Source organism: Trichomycterus rosablanca, chromosome 27 (assembly GCF_030014385.1).
Source record: "Trichomycterus rosablanca isolate fTriRos1 chromosome 27, fTriRos1.hap1, whole genome shotgun sequence".
NCBI classification, from domain to species: domain Eukaryota; kingdom Metazoa; phylum Chordata; class Actinopteri; order Siluriformes; family Trichomycteridae; genus Trichomycterus; species Trichomycterus rosablanca.
Window position 1 is genome coordinate 265,764 of NC_086014.1, and position 11,590 is coordinate 277,353.

The 11,590-nt window shown below is 38.1% G+C and overlaps 1 protein-coding gene across 1 annotated transcript; it reads right to left on the reverse strand.

Annotated features, from left to right (window-relative positions):
* Positions 1–6,836: 6,836 nt before the first annotated feature.
* On the reverse strand, positions 6,837–8,464 carry cdkn1ca (cyclin dependent kinase inhibitor 1Ca). The gene is made up of 3 exons (XM_062989930.1): positions 7,954–8,464; positions 7,438–7,537; positions 6,837–7,310 (listed from the first exon to the last, which is right to left on the reverse strand). Coding segments are annotated over exons 1-3 (612 nt in total). The 3' UTR covers positions 6,837–7,309.
* Positions 8,465–11,590: the final 3,126 nt, after the last annotated feature.

Sequence of the window (11,590 nt, forward strand, 5' to 3'; positions counted from 1 at the left end):
CACTCAGCTTCTTTGGACGACCAACGCGAGGTCTGTTCTGAGTGGACCCTGCTCTTTTAAAACGCTGGATGATCTTGGCCACTGTGCTGCAGCTCAGTTTCAGGGTGTTGGCAATCTTCTTGTAGCCTTGGCCATCTTCATGTAGCGCAACAATTCATCTTTTAAGATCCTCAGAGAGTTCTTTGCCATGAGGTGCCATGTTGGAACTTTCAGTGACCAGTATGAGAGAGTGTGAGAGCTGTACAACTAAATTGAACACACCTGCTCCCTATGCACACCTGAGACCTAGTAACACTAACAAATCACATGACATTTTGGAGGGAAAATGACAAGCAGTGCTCAATTTGGACATTTAGGGGTGTAGTCTCTTAGGGGTGTACTCACTTTTGTTGCCGGTGGTTTAGACATTAATGGCTGTATATTGAGTTATTTTGAGGGAAGAATAAATTTACACTGTTATATAAGCTGCACACAGACTACTTTTCATTGTGTCAAAGTGTCATTTTGTCAGTGTTGTCCCATGAAAAGATATACTTAAATATCTGCAGAAATGTGAGGGGTGTACTTACTTTTGTGATACACTGTATATATATATATATATATATATAATATGTGTGTGTGTGTGGTGTGTGTGTACTATAAATATAAACACACAGGATGAGCACAGCTGCATGACGCAGACCTTTGAACGTGAAGGATTCCCCCTCAGATGAACAGGATGTAAGTGACGGGGGGAAGTGTAACCACTAGCGTTTCTTGTCCCTTGGAGTTTTTCTGCCCCTCGACATAACAACTGTGTCAACAGCGCCGGCAGGCAGCGTGAAGGGCCGGCCCTGCTACAGTGGGGGTCGGGGCCCATATGCCGGCACATAAACGACGGTCCTTTGTTATGCGTTTAAAAGGACGCACTGCTGCCACTTTCTCTACGACCGCTGAGCAAACTCGGGGAGCAAAATGCCATTAATCCACGCTAGTGAACCCTTAGACGTGTATCCAGCCCTGAACGCGCAGCTCACCGCCGACTAGCGCTGGTTTTATGGGCCACATCATTCAGAGAGAAAGAGACGAGCGCTTCAACCCGGATGGAGGCTGAAGTGTTCAGAAGATGGATGCTTCTGCATCTGAAAGGTCGACGTCAGTGAGTAGAAAGAGTCTCAGAGAGGAACATGGGCGAGGAATTCTTAATATTTTAATCACACAAGGTCCCCTGATGTTGTGTTTTGATATGAGAGAACATTAAAATCCTGTTTGAATTGCATAATTAGGAACGTCAGTGGGTTCCCAGTCACGTTTTCTGAAACGAATCTCCAGAATAATATAGAAGAGCTAATGGTCCCACAAATAATGATTCTGATCCGAGTCCTCATTGGGGGGGGATACAGGTTGCTAGGGGTTGACCAGCCGTGGCTCTCTGGGATTTCTGTGAGTCAAACTGGAGGTCCCATGAGCCTGAGGAAAGCATCCATCTGGTCCATGGATCCCACTGGTAACGACTGAGCATATTGATATCATGAACAATCGGGACCTAATTATTTTATTGTGAAAGATCAGATGATGAGGTCTCGGGTTCAACTCTCAGGGCTCGCAAAACTGCCACTGGGGTTCAGATTTGGGTGTAAATGTTTAATTTTTTTATTATATGAATAATATATGTTCAGTTCCCACACTTAAAATAGGTTCCTGCTTCCAGAACTAGACTAGAATAGAAAAATTGCCAAGCTGATCATAACACTTTTTTGACTTATTGCTGTTATAGATGTTTATCTGATGCTGTATATTTTTAAATATCTTTATAAAAACATACACACAATAATATATATGTAATAAATACACAGATTTTAGGAGGTTTAGGGCACCACAAATGCTTTAACTTCCATCACTAGATCACTGGATCTCTCATATTACTTGTTCTTTATTCATTCGGATTGCAAGGTGGAACCCCTGATAGGTTATATCTTGAACCTTCAATGAAAATTGACCCCGTTTTTTTATAAAGCCGTTTTGGTACCAAAAAACCCTTTAAAGCAGTCGAGAAGCTTTAGATCAGGGGTCTCAAACTCAATTTACCTGGGGGCCGGTGGAGGTAGAGTTTAGGAGCGGCTGGGCCGCATCAAGTATTCCACAAAAAAAGGGTTTCAGGTATTCCAAACAAAAGTACAACTGATCCAAACTTCTCAATCTTTATTAATAACAGTTCAGAACATGAACAATTCTTCAGAACATAGGCTTCTTTTACCTACTCTTTGCTGCCAGAAACCTTCAAAGATCCATTATTCCCAGAATTGTCTTACATCTTGAAGGTTTTCTTTGGGTCATTTAGTGAAAGTCACAACACTTGTAACCGTGACTTGTTTTTAGTTATGAGATTTGCATTATGACTGTTGTTTGATATTTATTGGTGATGAAAAGAAGGCTGGTCTATAGAATCCACAATGAATGCCAACTTCAGTGGTTATACAGTCTGAAAATGTTTTATGGGATGTTCTGTACTAAAATGACACATTTACACATCCCTAAATGTTTTAAATGTTCTATCAACATGTTTTTTCTATTATATTTTAATTAAAAACAACTATTGTGAGATACTGTATATCCACTTGTCCTGTTTGCGTTACACAGGAGAGACCCCCCCCCTATTGTTAAGAAAAAATTTTTTTTACTAACACAAGTAACAAAGTAACGTTTACTCTGAGTACGTTTTTAAATGAGTTACTTTTTTACTTCAGTAGGTTTTTAGACTAGTAATTTTACTCGTATTTCAGTAAAAATTATTTAAAGTAGTAGTACTTTTACCTGAGTACAATATTGTAGTACTCTTTCCACCTCTGCCCAATACCTGAGTGTTTGGGATATTATTCAGAAAGCCCTTTCTATATATTCTGAGAGGAATTTGAAAATTTGTTGTTCATAGCTTTTTTGAGCACTTCGTTTTTCTTATCATTATTAAATGTATCTCTCAGGTGTTTATGCATTTCACATTCATAAATAAAGTGATCTAGATTTTATTCTTTTTGTTTACATCCTACATCTGCTCTACCAAATCTCTCCGCCACTGAGCTAACTCTGGTGTCCATGTTACTTCACCTCTCTTAATTCTTAATATCAAGTGCATTGTCTGTTTTATATAATTTAAATTCTTGCTCTTTTTGATTAAATTGTTCTTGGTAAATTCGTTTTCTTTTGCGATCGCACCTTTCTGTCTTCTGTACCTTGCACTGGCTGACAGGATATATTTTCCTTCCACTTGGTGTCGCTCTGAATCACGTTTCAGCCAAGTGACGTTGCTAATACGTTGCTAAGTGAAAAAAATAATAAAATGCGAAGGGTAAAGAGTTGCGCAACGACTCGGCAAAATAGGTGCATGTGAGAAAACCGCGCGGGCCGCACTAACAATGAACTTTGACGTTATGTCGGGGGCCACAAAATATCGGCCTGCGGGCCGCAACTGGCCCGCGAGCCGCGAGTTTGAGACCCCTGCTTTAGATGGTTCTGTAATACAAAAAGAACCCGTTTGACACACATTCTAAGAGGAGCTGGTGCAGATGATGGAATATCATTTGATTATTTGAGGTGCTGCTGCTGGTGGAAGAAAAGAAATTAAATTGGATGTTTATTTTCAAATAAGGTTCCATTTAGCATCTTCACTTTGGCTTTATATGCAGTGGTTTTACACTACGTGGTCAGAAGTATGTGGACACCCCTATCTGAGATACAAAGAGCCCTTTCCTTATCAGTTCCATTCATGCAGCCCTTGATTTCCAGAAGCATCCTCTTCTACAGAGATCTTTAGATGCATTAATCAGGTTTAAATGGCGCAGTAGGTTTGGCGCACATCGATCCTTTTCATCTTCTTCCTTTGTGGTTCGAATCTGCTGATCGACCGATTAGAACTGAAACCCATCGCGCATCCTCAGGGTCTGATCGGGGTCCCGGGGGGTGAGCTCAATACCTTCCTGCACACGACTGTATGTATAGAACAGAAAAGCCAAACCAAACAGAGGATTTGGGGGCGCAGGGCTTCCATTAAGGCGCACCGGCTCATTTGCAGGTGAATGCGATGGCACTCGCTCGGCCTGACGCGCCCGCGGCTCCTTTTGTTCCGCTGCGGCCTTTTTATCCTGACAGATGGTCGGAGAAACGGGAGCCGCCCAAAAGATCCCCCCCACCACCACCACCAACACCTCCTCTCCTCCCACCACCACCACCAAAACCTCGTCCAACACCTCCTCTCCTCCCCCCAACACCACCACCACCGACTGCGCTTCACTACAGAACCATCACCCCCCCCCCCCCCCCCCCCCCCCCCCCACACACACACACACAACCAAACACACCGCGCTCCTACATCAGCTCCATCCCTCCACCAAAAACTGTACAAATATAACTTCATAACATATCACAGCTTATAGTGACTCTATTATACAGATATAACATTAAACCCAAGTGGTTTTAAGTGTAAATACATAAACTTTAAACTTTTTAATCGTTCAAATAAAAATAAAAAAGATAAAGGAAGAAAATAGCGCAAACTCTAAATAATCCTATTATTATTATTATTACTATAATTAATATTACTATTATTATTTAGTATGTTTTGCTATTTTTTCATGTTCTATTTTAACGAAATAAATCATTTAAAAGTATAGATTATTGAAAGATCACACATAAGTTACAATAACCAATAAAACACCTTATCACACACTCGCATTTCTTTTCTTTATAAAAATGATCATAAATATTTAAAAGTTTTGATCAATATCTCTGAGAGCTGCTTTAATGAGAAATATTTACACATTTTCTAGTATATTTAGGTTAAATATTTGAAGCTTTTCTGTACAAATGAAACTAAATGAAACTCATTTAGTTCAGGTTAGATCCGTGCTGTTACAGTAAAATGTCTTTAATTATGATTATTATTATTATTAGTAGTAGTAGTAGTATTATTTATTACTTATTATTGATTATTACTATTATTGTTATTACTACTAATAATAATAATCATAATCATAATAATAATGATTTACTGGTGGTGTAGAATCATGAGTGCAGTTTCCGCTCTGATTTCGTTTTGTTTCTATAAAAGCAGAATTATTATAACTGCTGTTGTACACTGATGTGTGTTTACTCTCCTTCCTTCCTGTGTGTGGAGGTACAAAGTGAGAGGCAGGTGGCCAGTGTGTGTGTGTGTATTTGTGTGTATATATGCATGTGTGTATATGTGTGTATATAGGTGTGTGTGAAAGAGAGCGTGTGTGTGTGTGTATGTGTATGTTTGTATGTATAAATACATGTGTGTATGTGTGTGTGAGAGTGTGTATGTGTATATTTGTATGTATATGTATATATATATATGCATATGCATGTGTGTGTGAGACTGTGTGTGTGTGTGTATATATGCATGTGTGTGTGTATGAGTGAGTGTGTGTGTGTGTGTGTGTGTGTGTGTGTGTGTGTGTGTGTGTGTATGTGTATGTGTGTGTGTGTGTGTGTGTGTGTGTGTGTGTGTGTGTGTGTGTGTATTGTTCCGCGGCTCTGTAAGTGTTTCATTAGTTGAGTGGATGCTGTTGAAATGAAGCTCTTACCCTGTGGGATAAAGCTGCTGGGGGGTTGGTGCTGCTCAGAGGGCACCTGCCTCCTCCTCCTTCATTATGAGGGGAGAAAATGGCCTTTAAATCCCCCAGTAACCGAGCAGCTGTCCGGGGTGGAACAGCTGAGAGGCCAAAACTTTTTTTCTCTTTGTGTTGTTACTCTCAAATGTTCACATCCAACAAGGAAGGGCAAACATTTCATTCAGCACCGTCCACCTCCCCCCAGCCTCTCTAGGTATTGAGACATAGCCAAGAGTGGGGCTCGGGTGGCAGTTTGGTCTTTGTCGTGTGTTTCAGGGACACCACACAGCAGCTGATGAAGCTTCTTAGATTAAAATACCCACATGTGTAGGTTATGCTGGTGTAAAACACACCGTGCCCTTGTGCCAACTAACCCAACATGGCACATTTTTTGTCTTTGTTGTTTTCTGGTATATTATAAATAAACCATTAACCAGAACAACTAACCTAACAATAACATATTCGTTTGCTTATTTCTGAGTATAATGAGTTGGCACTGGTGCCCACCGACCCTGATATGTCTGGCACAGTCTTGCTTTTGTTGTAGATCTCGTTTCATGTTGCAAGTGGCAGCAGCTTCAACTCATTTCTTCTACTGAAATTGTTTTTAAAGTGAGATTATTTCTAATAATGAGGTTGTTTCTATATATTTTTATAAAACATCTCCTGTCCGGCTTTTAAACTTTATACTTTTATAAGTTTAGTTTTTCTAAAGGTAAATACTTCTTTTATTTCTTAATACATTTAACATATTTAGAAAAGAATTACCCCAAATACAGCAGATTGTTCAGCTTAATTATAAATACAGGAGATTTATCGATGTGACCTAATAAAATTAATAGAAGGTTTTTTGTAAATCTCAGTAGCTCAGTAGATAAAAATTGAATTTAATAAATTTTTGAGTTTAAAACTAATTTTAATGTTAGAAAATATTTTGTTAAATGTTGGTCCAGTCATGGCCCCGCTGGTTCCTCTTATATTCACTATAAATAATTTACATTTTCTATATATTCAAATCTTTAGCAGGCTGTAAGGTTTTAACTTCTTGGTTTTTTTTTCATTAATTTATGTTTTAAATTTTAATTTGATTGTTTTTATTTATTAAATATGATTTTGCTGCCGCTCCTCAGCCTTTGTGTTCACCCCCCCCCCCCCCCCAAACCCTGCTCCCCTTTCACTCACAACAAGCACAGATTAAACAAAATATAATTTATTCTTTTTTTCATTCGATCATTCAGTACAAGGCTGAAATATATATAAATATTACAAATGGCATCGTGTGCATCATGAAATTTTTGCGGCAAACTTAAATAAATCATAAGAATATTGCAGTAAATAACAAATGTAAATAAAAACGTGACACTAAAATGGATCATAAATAATAAAACATAAATAAAAGTATAAAAAGTTCCTCCGAATGTAGACAGACCTTCTCTATGGCTCTAGATTCTATTAAACACGATGAATCCTACAAATGAAAATCATACAGAGAAATATTGTACAGGAATTGCACCGTTTAGAACCTGGAACACTGAGACCAGGTCGGTTCTAGTAAAGCCAGGATGCTACATGAAATTAAAATATATATAAAAATAAAATACACAAAATAAGATGAAATGCTTCAGTTCCTCTGGGTTCTTCATCCGCTCAGCAGATTCAACACAGCAACAACTTCTGCATCTTCTCTTCAGTGCAAATCATCTGCAAATCAAATCCAAATCAGACATTATTATCAGACAGGAATCAGAAATTATTCATATAAAACTTCATACAGTAAATGTACTTTTAATGAGAGATCATGAACTGGTGTAGAAGTTCCGACACCTACCATCTGATTCTTTTGCGTGGGGTGACTTCAGAAGGAATGGAGGTACCGGACTGGGGGGTCTGTTTAATATCCAAGGTTCTCTTTCTTTTGGGGAAGAAATCTGGAAGGAAAAAGAAAACGAACTGACATTAGAACCACGATTCTTGTTCAAAAGCGAGAAGATCATCAACGTCCTGATTAACAGCTAAACAATCTTCATCATATCGGTCTGATCTTTCAATAAATCAGAGCTAATCTAAAGACTGCAGAACTTAAAAATAGAAATAGTGGGTTCCTCTGGGGTTCTGTATAGGTGTTGAATCTATTAGATTATTAGATTTTTAAAGCTTCAGTGGTTCAAGATAGAAACAATAAAGCTTCTTTTAAAAGGCTTCGACCTAATGAACCTTCAGAGGAACCAAACAAAGAGCAGAGATGTTGTGAGGTTCTGCTAAAATAGCTTTTATTTACCTGTGGGGAATAAATACAATATTGTGTAATAATAATAATAATAATAAGAAGAACTTCATGCTGTACCTGTGATGTGGGTGTTGTTATTTCTCAGAGATTCTGGACCGGTTCTCTTTCTTCTCCGACACACGGGAGTAACCAAGCCTCTCTCCCTGGCATTAAGCGTTGCTGACCGGTTCTCCTGGTTCACCTCGTTTGTCGGACTCGGAACCTCATTCTGGGTCTCGTTTTTATCCTCTGACTCCACGGTGGACTCGCTTTCCTTTGTGTGGTTGGTCACTACAGTCCTCGCTTTCCCGTTCCTCACGGACTCCTGGTAGAAAGCCGGTACGCTGCCGGTCGTGATCTCCTCCCACTCATGAAGTCCAGGCAGTGGTCGGTTCTGCTCAAAGTTAAAGTTCCAGCGGCTCTGGTCCCGGTCGGAGATCTCCTGCAGTTTGCGGTTCATCTCCATGTTGAGCTCTTCGTGATCCACCGGGCCGAACAGGTTCCTGCAGACCTTGGTTCTGGCCAGCAGAGGGAACGTCCTGCGGGCGGCGTGTCTCTCCCACACACTCGCGGTCTCCACGTTAGCCATGATGGACACTGTTGGTGATGTTTGGGATGGAACCTGCGTATGTGTTCCTGTAGACCTGCAGCTCCATTTATAGCTCTCACTTCGGTCCTTTAAACCCCTGCACGCGTTTGTGTACAAAGGAACGGACGCTGATTGGTTGGGTGAAACCCCAGCCTCTTGGAAAACCCCACCCTCTTTGCAGCTGATTGGCTGGGAGAAGATAAAAGAGCTTTCTTATGTTTATCTGAGATCACGTAAACACCAGCCAGCAGCACATGAAAGCGCATCAGATCCTAAATGCCGTGGGGGGAGGAAGTGTGTGTGTGTGTGTGTGTGGGGGGGGGGGGTCTTTACTATTACACCTACCAAACATCACATCAACACAAATCACTGCCTCAGATTTATTTACTTATTTAAACAGTGTACACATTGTGACGTCACATATTTAGTCGTTCTAAACGTAAATCATGTAGCATTAAAATAAATAAGAAATAATAAAATAAAATAGTGACCTTTGGTTCTTTAGTTTATTCACAATTATATTCATGTTAGTGTTCTATAATGATCAATAATATACACACACAGAACCAAAGTCATCAACACTAAAAGTTTAAAATGATTCTCATCTGTGTTGCACAATCAGAACCTGCTGAAAGATCTTCTAAATCATAAAAGCTTCTTACAGCATAAAAGCATATAAAAGAAAATATTTTCTGCCAACTTTATTACCGAGTTTGTTTTTTGTGAAGCACTAAAACTTTTAGACAGTTTTCGAGAACAGTTACAACCTCTAAACCTCCTGAGACCCCTTAATTATCCACCTTTAAATATCTTTCAAATATTACAGATAAAACCTGAGCAGAACTTTTATTTAAAGAAGGAGTTTTTAAAAACGGAACCCTAAAACAGCTCAAACAGAGGTCAGGAAATTAAAATACGACAGAAACCTAAAAACAATCGTTTTGTTAAAATCTTTTGTATAATTTTTATTTTTATTGTTACTTGGTGGTTCAACAAAAAATCCAAATCCAAACTGTTAAAAGGTTAAAATAATGAGAATGAAGTGGAGCAGTAAAACAATAATATAAAGTGAGAATAGTTCCACCTTAAACTGACCAAACAGTTCATAAGTAATTAGTTGTAAATCTACAGAAGTTTAATACAGAGCAACAGTTTGTTCACCCTCACAATAATAAGAAATGTCACTTCGTTTTTAGAACTGATTTTTTTTTGTAGATAAATTGTTAAAAATGTGTTTTTTGTTCATTTGTTCGTTTTTCTTGAATTCTTCTGTTGAGGTTCATTAAACTAGAACAATGAAATATTTATGGTTTAATTATCAACAAAACAATCATTTTAATACCCTGAGAGACTGAATACAAATTTCCTCACTGTGGATAGTAAATTATTCTATTCTGTTGTTATTCTAAACAAACAAAAAACCTTATTAGCAGTTTGGGGGATTAAAAGAGGTTCTGTCTCACTGATTGGCTGAAGTGGGTTTGGTTTGGTTTGGTTTGTGTTTTATAACCCCGGTGATGCGACATTCGCTTGATTTTCGAGTTCTCGGTTAATAAAAAAACAAAATTAAATAGAACTGCACGAATTCACTCTGCTTAATTATAAATACAGGAGATTTATCGATGTGACCTAATAAAATTAATAGAAGGTTTTTTGTAAATCTCAGTAGCTCAGTAGATAAAAATTGAATTTAATAAATTTTTGAGTTTAAAACTAATTTTAATGTTAGAAAATATTTTGTTAAATGTTGGTCCAGTCATGGCCCCGCTGGTTCCTCTTATATTCACTATAAATAATTTACATTTTCTATATATTCAAATCTTTAGCAGGCTGTAAGGTTTTAACTTCTTGGTTTTTTTTTCATTAATTTATGTTTTAAATTTTAATTTGATTGTTTTTATTTATTAAATATGATTTTGTTCAAGTTCAAGTTTTTTATTATGAACAGAATTTCTTAGATGCGGCTCATCAGGGAGCGTAAAGAGTTTAAACAGAGTTAAAGTTTACAGCAGATACCTGGTGACCTGTAGCACTTATAACAACTATGAAATAAAAAACAATCCTGCAGTACAATCACAGTAACACATCATATAATGTTAAATAATCAAGAAAACAATATTAAAAGTACGTTTTTAATGTAATAAAGCAATCAGTTATGAAGTGATTGTAGATAATGTCTCGACAGATGTAGAAGTAAATAAGTAAATGTCATCTTTAACTTGCTAAAAATTGGTTTGTTCTGATGTTTGTAATCACTGTGTTGTTAAACAGTCTTGATTCTCTGCAAACCTTTAAAAAACTTTAATCCTAAAAATAATAAAGCTATTAAGTTATAAAGCTTTAAAATCAAGCTGATCCACTGTGGGGGGTTTAGGCGTCCTGTCTCCCACACTAAAATGATTACTTTACTGATGGAGCAATTAAAAGACTGATCAAGAGGACATTAACACTAGAAGCACATTCACAAGGTACATCAATCAAATCCCTTCAAATAAAAGCTGCATTTATACTAAAAAATGATCATAAGAGCATCGGTACTTTCATTTGCGTTATATTAATCTGTGTGAAACGTAAATTCATATAAATTCAGTTTTAATGTGATTTTTGATCTCCACAGAGCTCCCAGACCTCAGGACTACTTTATTCTCTGCTGGATTCTGTCACCGAGCAGCTCAGTATTAATGCGCCACCAGTTTAATAGATTTGTAATCACACGCTGCCCTCTAGTGGCTAATGTGGTGAATCACATCGCTTCGTATTTCGTACCTTTATTTATCTCTATTTGAGGCAGGTGGTAGTGTGGGTGCCGCAGGGGAGCAAGGGTTCTATGGAACTGGGTTCAGTCCCTGCCCTGGATTGCTGTTTGTAAGGAGTTTTCTCTGTATCTGTTTGGTTTTTCTACTGTCACTCCGTTTTCGTTTCACACTCTAAATACATGCCTGTAGGTGGACTGGCTGTAAGTGTAAGTAGATTGGTTAGTGTGTGGACCTGTGTTTTATCTTAGTCTATTGGCAGTTGAGTTTGGCATGTTCTCCATGTTATCCTGTGCCCCACACACACACACACAGTATAAGTGCCGCCAGGTTCTATTCTTGTTCTATTCTATTTCCAGGTTGTGTTGAGGTC